Source organism: Anguilla anguilla, chromosome 1 (genome assembly GCF_013347855.1).
Source record: "Anguilla anguilla isolate fAngAng1 chromosome 1, fAngAng1.pri, whole genome shotgun sequence".
NCBI lineage: Eukaryota > Metazoa > Chordata > Actinopteri > Anguilliformes > Anguillidae > Anguilla > Anguilla anguilla.
Window position 1 is genome coordinate 65,950,850 of NC_049201.1, and position 20,622 is coordinate 65,971,471.

General features: G+C 40.9%; 1 protein-coding gene across 1 annotated transcript in view; it reads right to left on the minus strand.

The window, feature by feature from the left end:
• The window catches only part of LOC118231145 (tenascin-X-like), a 47,221-nt gene that overhangs the window by 19,816 nt on the left and 6,783 nt on the right, over positions 1-20,622 (minus strand). Inside the window, exons 3-40 of the mRNA XM_035424696.1 lie at positions 18,707-19,454; positions 18,113-18,421; positions 17,777-17,892; positions 17,248-17,401; positions 16,817-16,932; positions 16,287-16,440; positions 15,856-15,971; positions 15,327-15,480; positions 14,896-15,011; positions 14,367-14,520; positions 13,936-14,051; positions 13,407-13,560; positions 12,976-13,091; positions 12,447-12,600; positions 12,016-12,131; positions 11,487-11,640; positions 11,056-11,171; positions 10,527-10,680; positions 10,096-10,211; positions 9,568-9,721; positions 9,137-9,252; positions 8,608-8,761; positions 8,177-8,292; positions 7,649-7,802; positions 7,218-7,333; positions 6,689-6,842; positions 6,258-6,373; positions 4,768-4,921; positions 4,337-4,452; positions 3,808-3,961; positions 3,215-3,330; positions 2,874-3,027; positions 2,443-2,558; positions 1,913-2,066; positions 1,481-1,596; positions 944-1,097; positions 351-466; positions 9-162 (exon numbers count right to left, since the gene is read on the minus strand). Coding sequence (XP_035280587.1) covers positions 9-162; positions 351-466; positions 944-1,097; positions 1,481-1,596; positions 1,913-2,066; positions 2,443-2,558; positions 2,874-3,027; positions 3,215-3,330; positions 3,808-3,961; positions 4,337-4,452; positions 4,768-4,921; positions 6,258-6,373; positions 6,689-6,842; positions 7,218-7,333; positions 7,649-7,802; positions 8,177-8,292; positions 8,608-8,761; positions 9,137-9,252; positions 9,568-9,721; positions 10,096-10,211; positions 10,527-10,680; positions 11,056-11,171; positions 11,487-11,640; positions 12,016-12,131; positions 12,447-12,600; positions 12,976-13,091; positions 13,407-13,560; positions 13,936-14,051; positions 14,367-14,520; positions 14,896-15,011; positions 15,327-15,480; positions 15,856-15,971; positions 16,287-16,440; positions 16,817-16,932; positions 17,248-17,401; positions 17,777-17,892; positions 18,113-18,421; positions 18,707-19,226 — 5,689 coding nt within the window. The 5' untranslated portion in view covers positions 19,227-19,454. The remainder of the gene's footprint in view (positions 1-8; positions 163-350; positions 467-943; positions 1,098-1,480; positions 1,597-1,912; positions 2,067-2,442; positions 2,559-2,873; positions 3,028-3,214; positions 3,331-3,807; positions 3,962-4,336; positions 4,453-4,767; positions 4,922-6,257; positions 6,374-6,688; positions 6,843-7,217; positions 7,334-7,648; positions 7,803-8,176; positions 8,293-8,607; positions 8,762-9,136; positions 9,253-9,567; positions 9,722-10,095; positions 10,212-10,526; positions 10,681-11,055; positions 11,172-11,486; positions 11,641-12,015; positions 12,132-12,446; positions 12,601-12,975; positions 13,092-13,406; positions 13,561-13,935; positions 14,052-14,366; positions 14,521-14,895; positions 15,012-15,326; positions 15,481-15,855; positions 15,972-16,286; positions 16,441-16,816; positions 16,933-17,247; positions 17,402-17,776; positions 17,893-18,112; positions 18,422-18,706; positions 19,455-20,622) is intronic.

A 20,622-nucleotide genomic window follows, 5' to 3' on the forward strand; every position in this document is an offset into this window, starting at 1 on the left:
AGACTCACCAGTAGTGAACTCAGTGGTGCTCTCTGGTCCCATCTTCCCATCTCTCTCTCCTCTGATTGACACCTTGTACTTCTGACCTGCAGCCAGTCCAGTCGGAGTGAAGCTGGTGAGCCTTCCCCCTACTGTTGCTGTTCTAGTTTCATCTCCATTTCGCTGTGTATGTGAGTAAACAACAAAGAAGAGATTATGTTCAACTTCCCTGCCCAAAAAAAAAAAAAAAAGGCTATGGTTTCAATTCTGAAAGCAAATCCGTCCAATCACAGGTCAGGCGAACTTTGGTAAAACAGCACGATCACAGAGGTTTAGCACACACAGTAACACTGAAGGGAAAGAGCCTTTACCTGGCTTTTAAAGGTGATGTGGTAGGTGCTGTACTGGACAAAAGGCTGGGTCCAGAAAAGAGTGACAGAAGAGTCTGTGATATCTCTGCTCCGAAGAAGGACAGAGACATAGGGAGCTGGTTGAAAAAAAAAGAGATTAGCATTTTATGTGGGCTAACAATGACTGACCACAGTCTCTATCAAGGGTGTGAGGATTCAGTCCTGGGAGGCCCCAGTGCAGGCTCTCTGTGTGTTTCAGCAGCACTGCTTTATTTAATGTTTATTGGCTAAATAATGTGCACACCTTGTCATCAAGGCCAAAATTGGCAGCTAATTGAAAGGAAACCAGAAAATGGTATGACCCACCAGGACTTGAGTGTGACAAGCTTGTCTATAGTGTGTGCAGTAACAGGCATTTCATGAGATAAAACAAGGATAAAACACAAATTACCATCACAGGTGTCATAAAATCTCTAATGTTGGTACATGACTGCACAGACTGCCAACATATGCTAAAAAAAACCAGTAAAGAGTCCATCAAGCAAAAACACTGTGGATGTAACTAAGCTGAAATAACTACCAGACACATCAACCCAGTTTCTCATCAGACTCACCAGTAGTGAACTCAGTGGTGCTCTCTGGTCCCATCTTCCCATCTCTCTCTCCTCTGATTGACACCTTGTACTTCTGACCTGCAGCCAGTCCGGTCTGAGTGAAGCTCAGGGCCCTTCCTCCTACATTGGCTTGGATTGTTCCACCTCCATCTCTCTGTCCAACCCCCCAAAAAATTAACAGATTGAAAGTCACATTCTAAATGAAAACCTATCCTTACTGCAAAGTTAAATTGGAATAAAGTAGCATTCGAAAAAAAGCTGTTTTACTCAGGGGATATATATGGTACTGACTGTGAATACAGTGGTTGTGGAAAAGAAAAAGAACCTACTGTACAGCAACAGATTCCACCTTGTACTGTCTGTTGGCTAATTAAGTATGGGATAGTTTTATATTGCGATGATGAATATGCTGGTACGCTCTGAACAGTCATTGGAATACATGAGATCTGTTCATCTGAACAAGTATATTAAAGGGTGTTCAGTTTGTTAAAGTCTTGCAGTGATGCAGACATTGCAAAGTATACAAAGGCATTTTACCAGGTTTGTGAAATTGATGTGGTAGGTGCTGAACTGGACAGAGGGCTGGGTCCAGAAAAGAGTGACAGACGAGTCTGTTATATCTCTGCTCCTAAGATGGACAGAGCCTGAGGGAGCTGTGTGGAGAAAATTGGGATTATACAACTTGTCTCAGCTAAATAAACATAACTATCATTTAGATTTTTCGGGTATAGACATTTTACATAAACACATTCAGTTGAAATCATGCAAAAATAGAGTTGCAGGTAAAGGGAGAAGTTTAAATGCAATGTTCGTGTCCAAGGGCTTCATGGTACTATTGGTCAAAGCTGAACATGAAGACCAAGTTAAGGCCAATATATCTGCACAAAATCTAGCCAGAAGGCTTCATGAGTAAGCAACAACATTGAAATTGTCATCAAACCCATGACCCCACTTTTTGCACAAACTAACCAGTCATGAACTCAGTGGTGCTCTCTGGTCCCATCTTCCCATCTGTCTCTCCTCTGATTGACACCTTGTACTTCTGACCAGCAGCTAGTCCAGTCTGAGTGAAGCTGAGGGCCCTTCCTCCTACATTGGCTTGAACTGTTACACCTCCATCTCTCTGTCCACCCAAGAAAAAGATAAACAGATTGAAAGTCACATTCTAAATTAAAATCTGTCCTGACCACAATGTTGAATTAAACTAACCTGACATTCTAAAAAAAATCTGTTTTACTCAAGGGGATACATATAATACTGACCATGAATACATTGGTTGTGTATAAGCAATAAAAACCACTGTACATCAACAGATTCCATTTTGTGCTGTCTGTTGATTATTTAAGTCTGGGATAGTTTTATATTGCGATGATGAATATGCTGGTATGCTCTGAACAGTCATTGGAATACATGAGTGCTGTTCAACTGAACAAGTATATTAAACGGTGTGGAATTCTATAAAATCTTGCAATGATGCAGATCATACAAAAGCATTATACCAGGCTTGTGAAAGTGATGTGGTAGGTGCTGTACTGGACAGAGGGCTGGGTCCAGAAAAGAGTGACAGATGAGTCTGTTATATCTCTGCTCCTAAGATGGACAGAGCCTGAGGGAGCTGTGTGGAGAAAATGTGGATTATACAACTTATCTCAGCTAAATAAATATAACCATCATTTTGTATGTTCCGTTATAGACATTTTACATGAACATATTTAATTGAAATCACGCAAATATAGAGTTGGCGGACCAGGGAGCAATTTAAATGCAATATACATGTCCATGGTTTTCATGGTACCATTGGTCAAAGTTAAACATGATGACCAACTTATGGCCAAAAATCTGCACAAAATCTATCCAGAAGGCTTCATGAGTAAGCAGCAATAATGAAATTGCCACCAAACCCATGACCTCACTATTTTCACAGACTCACCAGTAGTGAACTCAGTGGTGCTCTCTGGCCCCATCTTCCCATCTCTCTCTCCTCTGATTGACACCTTGTACTTCTGACCTGCAGCCAGTCCAGTCTGAGTGAAGCTGGTGAGCCTTCCTCCTACTTTTGCTGTTCTAGATTCATCTCCATTTCTCTGTGTATGTGAGAAAACCACAAAGAAGAGATTATGTTCAACTTCCCTGCCCAAAAAAAAAAAAAAAAAAAGACTAAGGTTTCAATTCTGAAAGCAAAACAGTCCAATCACAGGTCATGTGAAATTTCGTAAAAGAGCACGATCACAGTAGTTTAGCACAGTGACACTGAGGGGAAAGAGCCTTTACCTGGCTTTTAAAGGTGATGTGGTAGGTGCTGTACTGGACAAAAGGCTGGGTCCAGAAAAGAGTGACAGAAGAGTCTGTGATATCTCTGCTCCGAAGAAGGACAAAGACAGAGGGAGCTGGTTGAAAAAAAAGAGATTAGCATTTTATGTGGGCTAACAATGACTGACCACAATCTCTATCAAGGGTGTGAGGATTCAGTCCTGGGAGGCCCCAGTGCAGGCTCTCTGTGTGTTTCAGCAGCACTGCTTAATTTAATGTTTATTGGCTAAATAATGTGCACACCTTGTCATCAAGGCCAAAATTGGCAGCTAAATGAAAGGAAACCAGAAAATGGAATGGCCCACCAGGACTTGAGTGTGACACCATGGTCTATAGTGTGGGCAGTTACAGGCATTTCATGAGATAAAACAAGAATAAAACACAAATTACCATCACAGGTGTCTTAAAATCTCTAATATTGGTACATGACTGCACAGATTGCCAAACTATGCTAAAATAAAACCAGTAAGGAATCTATCAAGCAAAATCCCTGTGGATGTAACTAAGTTGAAATAACTTCGAGAAACATGAATCCAGTTTCTCCACAAACTCACCAGTTGTGAACTCAGTGGTGCTCTCTGGTCCCATCTTCCCATCTCTCTCTCCTCTGATTGACACCTTGTACTTCTGACCAGCAGCCAGTCCAGTCTGAGTGAAGCTGAGGGCCCTTCCTCCTAAATTGGCTTGAATTATTCCACCTCCATCTCTCTGCCCACCCCAGAAAAAAGATAAACAGATTGAAAGTCACATTCTAAATGAAAATCTGTCCTGACCGCAATGTTGAATTAGACTAAGCTGACATTCTAAAAACAATTGTTTTACTCAAGGGATACATATGGTACTGACAATGAATACATTGGTTGTGTAAAAGCAAAATAACATACTGTACATCAACTGAATCCACCATGTACTCTCTGTTGGCTATTTAAGTCTGGGACAGTTTTATATTGCGATGATGAATATGCTGGTATGCTCTGAACAGTTATTGGAATACATGAGTTCTGTTCACCTGCACAAGTATATTAAAGGGTGTGCAATTCATTAAAGCCTTGCAGTAATGCAGAGTATACAAAGACATTTTACCAGGCTTGTGAAAGTGATGTGGTAGGTGCTGTACTGGACAGAGGGCTGGGTCCAGAAAAGAGTGACAGACGAGTCTGTTATATCTCTGCTGCTAAGATGGACAGAGCCTGAGGGAGCTGTGTGGAGAAAATGGGGATTATACAATATATCTCAGCTAAATAAATATAACCATCATTTTGCATGTTTTGTTATAGACATTTTACATGAACATATTTAATTGAAATCACAAAAATATAGAGTTGGCGGTACAGGGAGCAATATAAATGCAATAAACATGTCCATGCGTTTCCTGGTACCATTGGTCAAAGTTAAACATGATGACCAAGTTATGGCCAATAAATCTGCACAAAATCTATCCAGAAGGCTTCATGAGTAAGCAACAACACTGAAATTGCTAGCAAAACCATGACCCCACTTTTGCACAAACGCACCAGTCGTGAACTCAGTGCTGCTCTCTGGTCCCATCTCCCGATCTCTCTCTCCTCTGATTGACACCTTGTACTTCTGACCTGCAGCCAGTCCAGTCTGAGTGAAGCTCAGGGCCCTTCCTCCTACATTGGCTTGAATTGTTCCACCTCCATCTCTCTGTCCACCCCAGATGAAGATGAACAGATTGAAAGTCACATTCTAAATTAAAATCTGTCCTAACCACAATGTTGAATTCGACTGAACTGACATTCTAAAAAAAAACTGTGTTACTCACGGGATACATATGGTACTGACCGTGAATACATAGGTTGTGTAAAAGCAAAAGAACCTACTGTACTTCAACAGATTCCATTTTCTGCTGTCTTTTGATTATTTAAGTATGGGATAGTTTTATATTGCGATGATGAATATGCTGGTATGCTTTGAACAGTGATTGGAATACATGAGTTCTGTTAATCTGAACAAGTATATTAAACGGTGTGGAATTCTTTAAAATCTTGCAATAATGCAGAGCATACAAAAGCATTATACCAGGCTTGTGAAAGTGATGCGGTAGGTGCTGTACTGGACAGAGGGCTGGATCCAGAAAAGAGTGACAGACGAGTCTGTTATATCTCTGCTCCTAAGATGGACAGAGCCTGAGGGAGCTGTGTGGAGAAAATGGGGATTATACAAATTATCTCAGCTAAATAAACATAACCATAATTTTGTTTTTCGGTTATAGACATTTTATATAAACAGAATTAATTGAAATCATGCAAAAATAGAGTTGCAGGTAAAGGGAGAAGTTTAAACGCAATGTTCGTGTCCATGGGCTTCATGGTACTATTGGTCAACGTTAAACATGATGACCAAGTTATGGCCAATAAATCTACACAAAATCTATCCAGGAGGTTTCATGAGTAAGCAACAACACTGAAATTGCTACCAAAACCCTGACCCCACTTTTTGCACAAACTCACCAGTCGTGAACTCAGTGCTGCTCTCTGGTCCCATCTTCCCATCTCTCTCTCCTCTGATTGACACCTTGTACTTCTGATCTGCAGCCAGTCCAGTATGAGTGAAGCTGAGGGCCCTTCCTCCTACATTGGCTTGAATTGTTCCATCTCCATCTCTCTGTCCACCCCAGATAAAGATGAACAGATTGAAAGTCACGTTCTAAATGAAAATCTGTCCTAACCACAATGTAGAATTCGAATGAACTGACATTCTAAAAAAAAAACTGTGTTACTCACGGGATACATATGGTACTGACCGTGAATACATAGGTTGTGTAAAAGTAAAAGAACCTACTGTACTTCAACAGATTCCATGTTGTGCTGTCTTTTGATTATTTAAGTATGGGATAGTTTGATATTGCGATGATGAATCTGCTGGTACGCTCTGAACAGTCATTGGAATATATGAGTTCTGTTCAACTGAACAAGTACATTAAAGGGTGTGGAATTCTTTAAAATCTTGCAATGATGCAGAGGATACAAAGACATTTTACCAGGCTTGTGAAAGTGATGTGGTAGGTGCTGTACTGGACAGAGGGCTGGGTCCAGAAAAGAGTGACAGACGAGTCTGTTATATCTCTGCTCCTAAGATGGACAGAACCTGGGGGAGCTGTGTGGAGAAAATGGGGATTATACAACTTATCTCAGCTAAATAAACATAACCATCATTTTGTTATTCTGTTATAGACATTTTACATAAACACAATTAATTGAAATCATGCAAAAATAGAGTTGCAGGTAAAGGGAGAAGTTTAAATGCAATGTTCGTGTCCAAGGGCTTCATGGTACTATTGGTCAAAGTTAAACATGATGACCAAGTTATGGCCAATAAATCTGCTCAAAATCTATCCAGAAGGCTTCACGAGTAAGCAACAACACTGAAATTGCTACCAAAACCATGACCCCACTTTTTGCACAAACGCACCAGTCGTGAACTCAGTGGTGCTCTCTGGTCCCATCTCCCCATCTCTCACTCCTCTGATTGACACCTTGTACTTCTGACCTGCAGCCAGTCCAGTCTGAGTGAAGCTGAGGGCCCTTCCTCCTACATTGGCTTGAATTGTTCCACCTCCATCTCTCTGACCATCCCAGAAAAAGATGAACAGATTGAAAGTCACGTTCTAAATGAAAATCTGTCCTAACCGCAATGTTGAATTCGACTGAACTGACATTCAAAAAAAAAACTGTGTTACTCACGGGATACGTATGGTACTGACCGTGAATACATAGGTTGTGTAAAAGCAAAAGAAGCTACTGTACTTCAACAGATTCCATTTTCTGCTGTCTTTTGATTATTTAAGTATGGGATAGTTTTATATTGCGATGATGAATCTGCTGGTATGCTTTGAACAGTCATTGGAATACATGAGTTCTGTTCAACTGAACAAGTACATTAAAGGGTGTGGAATTCTTTAAAATCGTGCAATGATGCAGAGCATACAAAGGCATTATACCAGGCTTGTGAAAGTGATGCGGTAGGTGCTGTACTGGACAGAGGGCTGGGTCCAGAAAAGTGTGACAGACGAGTCTGTTATATCTCTGCTCCTAAGATGGACAGAGCCTGAGGGAGCTGTGTGGAGAAAATGGGGATTATACAACTTATCTCAGCTAAATAAACATAACCATCATTTTGTTTTTCGGTTATAGACATTTTACATAAACACAATTAATTGAAATCATGCAAAAATAGAGTTGCAGGTAAAGGGAGAAGTTTAAATGCAATGTTCGTGTCCAAGGGCTTCATGGTACTATTGGTCAAAGTTAAACATGATGACCAAGTTATGGCCAATAAATCTGCACAAAATCTATCCAGGAGGCTTCATGAGTAAGCAACAACACTGAAATTGCTACCAAAACCATGACCCCACTTTTTGCACAAACTCACCAGTCGTGAATTCAGTGCTGCTCTCTGGTCCCATCTTCCCATCTCTCTCTCCTCTGATTGACACCTTGTACTTCTGACCTGCAGCCAGTCCAGTCTGAGTGAAGCTGAGGGCCCTTCCTCCTACATTGGCTTGAATTGTTCCACCTCCATCTCTCTGTCCACCCCAGATAAAGATGAACAGATTGAAAGTCACGTTCTAAATGAAAATCTGTCCTAACCGCAATGTAGAATTTGACTGAACTGACATTCTAAAAAAAACTGTGTTACTCACGGGATACATATGGTACTGACCGTGAATACATAGGTTGTGTAAAAGCAAAAGAACCTACTGTACTTCAACAGATTCCATGTTGTGCTGTCTTTTGATTATTTAAGTATGGGATAGTTTTATATTGCGATGATGAATCTACTGGTACGCTCTGAACAGTCATTGGAATACATGAGTTCTGTTCAACTGAACAAGTATATTAAACGGTGTGGAATTCTTTAAAATCTTGTAATGATGCAGAGGATACAAAGACATTTTACCAGGCTTGTGAAAGTGATGTGGTAGGTGCTGTACTGGATAGAGGGCTGGGTCCAAAAAAGAGTGACAGACGAGTCTGTTATATCTCTGCTCCTAAGATGGACAGAGCCTGAGGGAGCTGTGTGGAGAAAATGGGGATTATACAACTTATCTCAGCTAAATAAACATAACCATCATTTTGTTTTTCGGTTATAGACATTTTACATAAACACAATTAATTGAAATCATGCAAAAATAGAGTTGCAGGTAAAGGGAGAAGTTTAAATGCAATGTTCGTGTCCAAGGGTTTCATGGTACTATTGGTCAAAGTTAAACATGATGACCAAGTTATGGCCAATAAATCTGCACAAAATCTATCCAGGAGGCTTCATGAGTAAGCAACAACACTGAAATTGCTACCAAAACCATGACCCCACTTTTTGCACAAACTCACCAGTCGTGAACTCAGTGGTGCTCTCTGGTCCCGTCTTCCCATTTCTCTCTCCTCTCATTGACACCTTGTACTTCTGACCTGCAGCCAGTCCAGTCTGAGTGAAGCTGAGGGCCCTTCCTCCTACATTGGCTTGAATTGTTCCACCTCCATCTCTCTGACCACCCCAGATAAAAATGAACAGATTGAAAGTCACGTTCTAAATGAAAATCTGTCCTAACCGCAATGTAGAATTCGACTGAACTGACATTCTAAAAAAAAACTGTGTTACTCACGGGATACATATGGTACTGACCGTGAATACATAGGTTGTGTAAAAGCAAAAGAACCTACTGTACTTCAACAGATTCCATGTTGTGCTGTCTTTTGATTATTTAAGTATGGGATAGTTTTATATTGCGATGATGAATCTACTGGTACGCTCTGAACAGTCATTGGAATACATGAGTTCTGTTCAACTGAACAAGTATATTAAACGGTGTGGAATTCTTTAAAATCTTGTAATGATGCAGAGGATACAAAGACATTTTACCAGGCTTGTGAAAGTGATGTGGTAGGTGCTGTACTGGATAGAGGGCTGGGTCCAAAAAAGAGTGACAGACGAGTCTGTTATATCTCTGCTCCTAAGATGGACAGAGCCTGAGGGAGCTGTGTGGAGAAAATGGGGATTATACAACTTATCTCAGCTAAATAAACATAACCATCATTTTGTTTTTCGGTTATAGACATTTTACATAAACACAATTAATTGAAATCATGCAAAAATAGAGTTGCAGGTAAAGGGAGAAGTTTAAATGCAATGTTCGTGTCCAAGGGTTTCATGGTACTATTTGTCAAAGTTAAACATGATGACCAAGTTTTGGCCAATAAATCTGCACAAAATCTATCCAGGAGGCTTCATGAGTAAGCAACAACACTGAAATTGCTACCAAAACCATGACCCCACTTTTTGCACAAACTCACCAGTCGTGAACTCAGTGGTGCTCTCTGGTCCCGTCTTCCCATCTCTCTCTCCTCTCATTGACACCTTGTACTTCTGACCTGCAGCCAGTCCAGTCTGAGTGAAGCTGAGGGCCCTTCCTCCTACATTGGCTTGAATTGTTCCACCTCCATCTCTCTGACCACCCCAGATAAAAATGAACAGATTGAAAGTCACGTTCTAAATGAAAATCTGTCCTAACCGCAATGTAGAATTCGACTGAACTGACATTCTAAAAAAAACTGTGTTACTCACGGGATACATATGGTACTGACCGTGAATACATAGGTTGTGTAAAAGCAAAAGAAACTACTGTACTTCAACAGATTCCATGTTGTGCTGTCTTTTGATTATTTAAGTATGGGATAGTTTTATATTGCGATGATGAATCTACTGGTACGCTCTGAACAGTCATTGGAATACATGAGTTCTGTTCAACTGAACAAGTATATTAAACGGTGTGGAATTCTTTAAAATCTTGCAATGATGCAGAGCATACAAAGGCATTATACCAGGCTTGTGAAAGTGATGTGGTAGGTGCTGTACTGGACAGAGGGCTGGGTCCAGAAAAGAGTGACAGACGAGTCTGTTATATCTCTGCTCCTAAGATGGACAGAGCCTGAGGGAGCTGTGTGGAGAAAATGGGGATTATACAACTTATCTCAGCTAAATAAACATAACCATCATTTTGTTTTTCGGTTATAGACATTTTACATAAACACAATTAATTGAAATCATGCAAAAATAGAGTTGCAGGTAAAGGGAGAAGTTTAAATGCAATGTTCGTGTCCAAGGGTTTCATGGTACTATTTGTCAAAGTTAAACATGATGACCAAGTTTTGGCCAATAAATCTGCACAAAATCTATCCAGGAGGCTTCATGAGTAAGCAACAACACTGAAATTGCTACCAAAACCATGACCCCACTTTTTGCACAAACTCACCAGTCGTGAACTCAGTGGTGCTCTCTGGTCCCGTCTTCCCATCTCTCTCTCCTCTCATTGACACCTTGTACTTCTGACCTGCAGCCAGTCCAGTCTGAGTGAAGCTGAGGGCCCTTCCTCCTACATTGGCTTGAATTGTTCCACCTCCATCTCTCTGACCACCCCAGATAAAAATGAACAGATTGAAAGTCACGTTCTAAATGAAAATCTGTCCTAACCGCAATGTAGAATTCGACTGAACTGACATTCTAAAAAAAAACTGTGTTACTCACGGGATACATATGGTACTGACCGTGAATACATAGGTTGTGTAAAAGCAAAAGAACCTACTGTACTTCAACAGATTCCATGTTGTGCTGTATTTTGATTATTTAAGTATGGGATAGTTTTATATTGCGATGATGAATCTACTGGTACGCTCTGAACAGTCATTGGAATACATGAGTTCTGTTCAACTGAACAAGTACATTAAAGGGTGTGGAATTCTTTAAAATCTTGTAATGATGCAGAGGATACAAAGACATTTTACCAGGCTTGTGAAAGTGATGTGGTAGGTGCTGTACTGGATAGAGGGCTGGGTCCAAAAAAGAGTGACAGACGAGTCTGTTATATCTCTGCTCCTAAGATGGACAGAGCCTGAGGGAGCTGTGTGGAGAAAATGGGGATTATACAACTTATCTCAGCTAAATAAACATAACCATCATTTTGTTTTTCGGTTATAGACATTTTACATAAACACAATTAATTGAAATCATGCAAAAATAGAGTTGCAGGTAAAGGGAGAAGTTTAAATGCAATGTTCGTGTCCAAGGGTTTCATGGTACTATTGGTCAAAGTTAAACATGATGACCAAGTTATGGCCAATAAATCTGCACAAAATCTATCCAGGAGGCTTCATGAGTAAGCAACAACACTGAAATTGCTACCAAAACCATGACCCCACTTTTTGCACAAACTCACCAGTCGTGAACTCAGTGGTGCTCTCTGGTCCCGTCTTCCCATCTCTCTCTCCTCTCATTGACACCTTGTACTTCTGACCTGCAGCCAGTCCAGTCTGAGTGAAGCTGAGGGCCCTTCCTCCTACATTGGCTTGAATTGTTCCACCTCCATCTCTCTGACCACCCCAGATAAAAATGAACAGATTGAAAGTCACGTTCTAAATGAAAATCTGTCCTAACCGCAATGTAGAATTCGACTGAACTGACATTCTAAAAAAAAACTGTGTTACTCACGGGATACATATGGTACTGACCGTGAATACATAGGTTGTGTAAAAGCAAAAGAACCTACTGTACTTCAACAGATTCCATGTTGTGCTGTATTTTGATTATTTAAGTATGGGATAGTTTTATATTGCGATGATGAATCTACTGGTACGCTCTGAACAGTCATTGGAATACATGAGTTCTGTTCAACTGAACAAGTACATTAAAGGGTGTGGAATTCTTTAAAATCTTGTAATGATGCAGAGGATACAAAGACATTTTACCAGGCTTGTGAAAGTGATGTGGTAGGTGCTGTACTGGATAGAGGGCTGGGTCCAAAAAAGAGTGACAGACGAGTCTGTTATATCTCTGCTCCTAAGATGGACAGAGCCTGAGGGAGCTGTGTGGAGAAAATGGGGATTATACAACTTATCTCAGCTAAATAAACATAACCATCATTTTGTTTTTCGGTTATAGACATTTTACATAAACACAATTAATTGAAATCATGCAAAAATAGAGTTGCAGGTAAAGGGAGAAGTTTAAATGCAATGTTCGTGTCCAAGGGTTTCATGGTACTATTGGTCAAAGTTAAACATGATGACCAAGTTATGGCCAATAAATCTGCACAAAATCTATCCAGGAGGCTTCATGAGTAAGCAACAACACTGAAATTGCTACCAAAACCATGACCCCACTTTTTGCACAAACTCACCAGTCGTGAACTCAGTGGTGCTCTCTGGTCCCGTCTTCCCATTTCTCTCTCCTCTCATTGACACCTTGTACTTCTGACCTGCAGCCAGTCCAGTCTGAGTGAAGCTGAGGGCCCTTCCTCCTACATTGGCTTGAATTGTTCCACCTCCATCTCTCTGACCACCCCAGATAAAAATGAACAGATTGAAAGTCACGTTCTAAATGAAAATCTGTCCTAACCGCAATGTAGAATTCGACTGAACTGACATTCTAAAAAAAAACTGTGTTACTCACGGGATACATATGGTACTGACCGTGAATACATAGGTTGTGTAAAAGCAAAAGAACCTACTGTACTTCAACAGATTCCATGTTGTGCTGTCTTTTGATTATTTAAGTATGGGATAGTTTTATATTGCGATGATGAATCTACTGGTACGCTCTGAACAGTCATTGGAATACATGAGTTCTGTTCAACTGAACAAGTATATTAAACGGTGTGGAATTCTTTAAAATCTTGTAATGATGCAGAGGATACAAAGACATTTTACCAGGCTTGTGAAAGTGATGTGGTAGGTGCTGTACTGGATAGAGGGCTGGGTCCAAAAAAGAGTGACAGACGAGTCTGTTATATCTCTGCTCCTAAGATGGACAGAGCCTGAGGGAGCTGTGTGGAGAAAATGGGGATTATACAACTTATCTCAGCTAAATAAACATAACCATCATTTTGTTTTTCGGTTATAGACATTTTACATAAACACAATTAATTGAAATCATGCAAAAATAGAGTTGCAGGTAAAGGGAGAAGTTTAAATGCAATGTTCGTGTCCAAGGGTTTCATGGTACTATTTGTCAAAGTTAAACATGATGACCAAGTTTTGGCCAATAAATCTGCACAAAATCTATCCAGGAGGCTTCATGAGTAAGCAACAACACTGAAATTGCTACCAAAACCATGACCCCACTTTTTGCACAAACTCACCAGTCGTGAACTCAGTGGTGCTCTCTGGTCCCGTCTTCCCATCTCTCTCTCCTCTCATTGACACCTTGTACTTCTGACCTGCAGCCAGTCCAGTCTGAGTGAAGCTGAGGGCCCTTCCTCCTACATTGGCTTGAATTGTTCCACCTCCATCTCTCTGACCACCCCAGATAAAAATGAACAGATTGAAAGTCACGTTCTAAATGAAAATCTGTCCTAACCGCAATGTAGAATTCGACTGAACTGACATTCTAAAAAAAAACTGTGTTACTCACGGGATACATATGGTACTGACCGTGAATACATAGGTTGTGTAAAAGCAAAAGAAACTACTGTACTTCAACAGATTCCATGTTGTGCTGTCTTTTGATTATTTAAGTATGGGATAGTTTTATATTGCGATGATGAATCTACTGGTACGCTCTGAACAGTCATTGGAATACATGAGTTCTGTTCAACTGAACAAGTATATTAAACGGTGTGGAATTCTTTAAAATCTTGCAATGATGCAGAGCATACAAAGGCATTATACCAGGCTTGTGAAAGTGATGTGGTAGGTGCTGTACTGGACAGAGGGCTGGGTCCAGAAAAGAGTGACAGACGAGTCTGTTATATCTCTGCTCCTAAGATGGACAGAGCCTGAGGGAGCTGTGTGGAGAAAATGGGGATTATACAACTTATCTCAGCTAAATAAACATAACCATCATTTTGTTTTTCGGTTATAGACATTTTACATAAACACAATTAATTGAAATCATGCAAAAATAGAGTTGCAGGTAAAGGGAGAAGTTTAAATGCAATGTTCGTGTCCAAGGGTTTCATGGTACTATTTGTCAAAGTTAAACATGATGACCAAGTTTTGGCCAATAAATCTGCACAAAATCTATCCAGGAGGCTTCATGAGTAAGCAACAACACTGAAATTGCTACCAAAACCATGACCCCACTTTTTGCACAAACTCACCAGTCGTGAACTCAGTGGTGCTCTCTGGTCCCGTCTTCCCATCTCTCTCTCCTCTCATTGACACCTTGTACTTCTGACCTGCAGCCAGTCCAGTCTGAGTGAAGCTGAGGGCCCTTCCTCCTACATTGGCTTGAATTGTTCCACCTCCATCTCTCTGACCACCCCAGATAAAAATGAACAGATTGAAAGTCACGTTCTAAATGAAAATCTGTCCTAACCGCAATGTAGAATTCGACTGAACTGACATTCTAAAAAAAAACTGTGTTACTCACGGGATACATATGGTACTGACCGTGAATACATAGGTTGTGTAAAAGCAAAAGAACCTACTGTACTTCAACAGATTCCATGTTGTGCTGTATTTTGATTATTTAAGTATGGGATAGTTTTATATTGCGATGATGAATCTACTGGTACGCTCTGAACAGTCATTGGAATACATGAGTTCTGTTCAACTGAACAAGTACATTAAAGGGTGTGGAATTCTTTAAAATCTTGTAATGATGCAGAGGATACAAAGACATTTTACCAGGCTTGTGAAAGTGATGTGGTAGGTGCTGTACTGGATAGAGGGCTGGGTCCAAAAAAGAGTGACAGACGAGTCTGTTATATCTCTGCTCCTAAGATGGACAGAGCCTGAGGGAGCTGTGTGGAGAAAATGGGGATTATACAACTTATCTCAGCTAAATAAACATAACCATCATTTTGTTTTTCGGTTATAGACATTTTACATAAACACAATTAATTGAAATCATGCAAAAATAGAGTTGCAGGTAAAGGGAGAAGTTTAAATGCAATGTTCGTGTCCAAGGGTTTCATGGTACTATTGGTCAAAGTTAAACATGATGACCAAGTTATGGCCAATAAATCTGCACAAAATCTATCCAGGAGGCTTCATGAGTAAGCAACAACACTGAAATTGCTACCAAAACCATGACCCCACTTTTTGCACAAACTCACCAGTCGTGAACTCAGTGGTGCTCTCTGGTCCCGTCTTCCCATCTCTCTCTCCTCTCATTGACACCTTGTACTTCTGACCTGCAGCCAGTCCAGTCTGAGTGAAGCTGAGGGCCCTTCCTCCTACATTGGCTTGAATTGTTCCACCTCCATCTCTCTGACCACCCCAGATAAAAATGAACAGATTGAAAGTCACGTTCTAAATGAAAATCTGTCCTAACCGCAATGTAGAATTCGACTGAACTGACATTCTAAAAAAAAACTGTGTTACTCACGGGATACATATGGTACTGACCGTGAATACATAGGTTGTGTAAAAGCAAAAGAACCTACTGTACTTCAACAGATTCCATGTTGTGCTGTATTTTGATTATTTAAGTATGGGATAGTTTTATATTGCGATGATGAATCTACTGGTACGCTCTGAACAGTCATTGGAATACATGAGTTCTGTTCAACTGAACAAGTACATTAAAGGGTGTGGAATTCTTTAAAATCTTGTAATGATGCAGAGGATACAAAGACATTTTACCAGGCTTGTGAAAGTGATGTGGTAGGTGCTGTACTGGATAGAGGGCTGGGTCCAAAAAAGAGTGACAGACGAGTCTGTTATATCTCTGCTCCTAAGATGGACAGAGCCTGAGGGAGCTGTGTGGAGAAAATGGGGATTATACAACTTATCTCAGCTAAATAAACATAACCATCATTTTGTTTTTCGGTTATAGACATTTTACATAAACACAATTAATTGAAATCATGCAAAAATAGAGTTGCAGGTAAAGGGAGAAGTTTAAATGCAATGTTCGTGTCCAAGGGCTTCATGGTACTATTGGTCAAAGTTAAACATGATGACCAAGTTATGGCCAATAAATCTGCACAAAATCTATCCAGGAGGCTTCATGAGTAAGCAACAACACTGAAATTGCTACCAAAACCATGACCCCACTTTTTGCACAAACGCACCAGTCGTGAACTCAGTGCTGCTCTCTGGTCCCGTCTTCCCATCTCTCTCTCCTCTGATTGACACCTTGTACTTCTGACCTGCAGCCAGTCCAGTCTGAGTGAAGCTGAGGGCCCTTCCTCCTACATTGGCTTGAATTGTTCCACCTCCATCTCTCTGACCACCCCAGATAAAAATGAACAGATTGAAAGTCACGTTCTAAATGAAAATCTGTCCTAACCGCAATGTAGAATTCGACTGAACTGACATTCTAAAAAAAAAACTGTGTTACTCACGGGATACATATGGTACTGACCGTGAATACATAGGTTGTGTAAAAGCAAAAGAACCTACTGTACTTCAACAGATTCCATGTTGTGCTGTCTTTTGATTATTTAAGTATGGGATAGTTTTATATTGCGATGATGAATCTACTGGTACGCTCTGAACAGTCATTGGAATACATGAGTTCTGTTCAACTGAACAAGTACATTAAAGGGTGTGGAATTCTTTAAAATCTTGTAATGATGCAGAGGATACAAAGACATTTTACCAGGCTTGTGAAAGTGATGTGGTAGGTGCTGTACTGGATAGAGGGCTGGGTCCAAAAAAGAGTGACAGACGAGTCTGTTATATCTCTGCTCCTAAGATGGACAGAGCCTGAGGGAGCTGTGTGGAGAAAATGGGGATTATACAACTTATCTCAGCTAAATAAACATAACCATCATTTTGTTTTTTGGTTATAGACATTTTACATAAACACAATTAATTGAAATCATGCAAAAATAGAGTTGCAGGTAAAGGGAGATGTTTAAATGCAATGTTCGTGTCCAAGGGCTTCATGGTACTATTGGTCAAAGTTAAACATGATGACCAAGTTATGGCCAATAAATCTGCACAAAATCTATCCAGGAGGCTTCATGAGTAAGCAACAACACTGAAATTGCTACCAAAACCATGACCCCACTTTTTGCACAAACGCACCAGTCGTGAACTCAGTGCTGCTCTCTGGTCCCGTCTTCCCATCTCTCTCTCCTCTGATTGACACCTTGTACTTCTGACCTGCAGCCAGTCCAGTCTGAGTGAAGCTCAGGGCCCTTCCTCCTACATTGGCTTGAATTGTTCCACCTCCATCTCTCTGACCACCCCAGATAAAGATGAACAGATTGAAAGTCACGTTCTAAATGAAAATCTGTCCTAACCGCAATGTTGAATTCGACTGAACTGACATTCTAAAAAAAAACTGTGTTACTCACGGGATACATATGGTACTGACCGTGAATACATAGGTGGTGTAAAAGCAAAAGAAGCTACTGTACTTCAACAGATTCCATTTTGTGCTGTCTTTTGATTATTTAAGTCTGGGATAGTTTTATATTGCGATGATGAATATGCTGGTATGCTTTGAACAGTGATTGGAATACATGAGTTCTGTTAAACTGAGCAAGTATATTAAACGGTGTGGAATTCTTTAAAATCTTGCAATGATGCAGAGCATACAAAGGCATTATACCAGGCTTGTGAAAGTGATGTGGTAGGTGCTGTACTGGACAGAGGGCTGGGTCCAGAAAAGAGCGACAGACGAGTCTGTTATATCTCTGCTCCTAAGATGGACAGAGCCTGAGGGAGCTGGGCGGAGAAAACACAAGGTGGATAAATGTGATATCAGCAAAACAAAACATGACCATTGCCCGGTATTTGCATTTGAATATTTTTTAACATGACTTTCTTAACCTCGTTTCCAATGGCAGATTAATTCAATCTAGTGAGATAATTGATGACTAGACAACTCATAGTAACAGTTCATGTTTCACAGTTTGAATATGAGTTAATGCAGTAAGTAACTTACCAGTGCAGCAGTCAGTGCCCATGACACCAGGGTGAGACACACAAGTTCCCTTCACACACTGTCCTTGGTTGTTACAGTTACCAGGGCAGGATTTGTTAGCACATTCAAGTCCTGAATAGCCGTTGTCACACACGCACTGGCCATTCACACACTGTCCGTTATTACTGCAGTCAGAGGGGCACACAGCAGTGCCGCAGTCATGCCCATTGAATCCTGGGAAGCAGACGCATCTACCCCCCTCACATCTCCCCTGGTCACTGCAGTCGTTCGGACACTCGTTTTCATCTGATTGAGGGAAGCAGGCAGCCCCTGAGCATGTGAGAGTGGGAGATGCCTGAACAATGACTGACACCAGATAACATTAATACCACACTGAGGCAGCTAGGGTTAGCATAGCCACTCACTGGCTGGAAAGCCAGATCATAACGCCTGTACATATATCTGCTGTCCCTAATCAGAGTTTAGTGAGGGAGAGAAAGAGAGCATTACAGGGTGAGAGAGTGAGGAGGAGAGCATATAAGAGAGGCAGTGTGGGACAGTGGAATGACAGAGGGCAACAGAAAGAGCTCCATAAGTGCAGCCGGACTGCAATACCTTTGGCACACGCACAGTTCTGCTTCAGAGTGGACACCTCCCTCTCCAGATGGTCCAAGCGCTTTTGCAGAGTGGCAAATTCTGCCTCGCAGCCGCCACATGCTCCCGGTACCAGGTTGATCTGATGAGTCAGAACTAGCGGAGAGCCACGCTCAAGGTCCAGTTCCTTGTCCTGCACCAGGGTAGAGTTGGCTGTGTGTTTGCTTGTGTCTTTCTGGAACCAGGCATTGGAAATCAAGACTTTGATGGGGTGCTGTGCAGAGGAGGGGCTTTCTTCCTTTTGGGAGGTCTTTTCACTGCTTGCATCTGAAGGCGTGGCTGTAGAAGCGATGCTCTGTTTGGCAGAGGTAAGGTAATGGGTGGCTTTTGATGAAGAAGGAGGGTTGTTGTTTACATTTGGGCTATGGTTCACCAGGAGGCTGCGGTGTGAACGTTCTGCTTTAGTTTTTTTCTCATGGGCTGTGGTCTGTAGGGAATGGCTGAACAGGAGCAGAACAAGGAATGCCAGAGAGAAAAGCATTTTAAAATTAGTGGGATCAAAATCCCCTATTAAGCTGAAGTAAATGGGGAAAGGGTTGGATCTACACACAAAAAGTGGTCAGATTTCCTTATTGAAGGGGATGAAAGTGTATCCGTCTCCTCACTGTGGGGAGAGAAGAGGTGATGTGGGAATCCAAAATGGGTGAATTGCAAAGAGACTTCTTTCTCTTTGTCAAGACTGAAGGGTGTGGATTCCCTGTGGGCTGCCCTAGGAAAGATAGCGCTGGTTAAATGTCAAGTCAAGCCAAAAATGTACAAATACGAAAGTCCAAAATATAAAAAATAGCAGGACTTTATTAAAGCCTCTCATTTGTAATGGTTAAAGATCTTTAGAATTTATCTGTTTGGTTCCCCCCCCCCCCCCCCCCCCCCCCTTCAAGAGTACAATTAAAGAATTCTAGGCATTGGGAATAATAATTCAGGAGTCTTCTTAATCTGCTTTCCCATCTGGTTTGGCACAATATTTCCAGTCAGCAAATATTAAGTTAATATTGAGTTCCAGTAAATCAAAGAAACAACAGCAGTGAAAAAATGTTGACAAAATGTTGACTATAAGTACATCAAAGCCAAAATTGTATGTTTCAAGTCACCTTTAGGACAAAAGCAGTGAATTGTACACCAACCTGAAATTCACAGTAGTTTTTTAGGTTCAGTCACAACCACTGGGCATACAGTCAGGTCCATAAGTATTTGGACAGTGACACAATTTTCATTATTTTGGCTCTGTATGCCACCACAATGGATTTGAAATGAAACAATCAAGGTGTGATTTAAGTGTAGACTTTCAGCTTTAATTTAAGGGTTTTGTCAAAAATATTGTATGAACAATGTAGGAATTACAACCATTTTTATGCATTGTTATACCCAGTTTTAGGGGCTCGAAAGTAATTGGACAAACTAACATAATTAAATTGTAATTTTTAATACTTGGTTGCAAATCCTTTGCAGTCAATGACTGCCTAAAGTCTTGAACCCATACTCATTACCAGATGCTGGGTTTCTTCCCTGGTGATGCTCTGCCAGACCTCTACTGCAGCTGTCTTCAGTTCCCTGCTTGTTCTTGGGGAGTTTTGCCTTCAGTTTTGCCTTCAGCATGTTAAATGCATGCCCAATTGGATTCAGGTCAGGTGATTGACTTGGCCATTGCAGAACGTTCCACTACTTTGCCTTAAAAAAGTCTTGGGTTGCTTTCGCAGTATGCTTCGGGTCATTGTCCATCTGCACTGTGAAGTGCCGTCCAATGAGTTTTGAAGCATTTGGCTGAATCTGAGCAGATAATATAGCCCTATACACTTCAGAATTCATCCTGCTGCTTTTGTCAGCAGTCACATCATCAATAAATACAAGGGAACCAGTTCCAGTGGCAGCCATACATG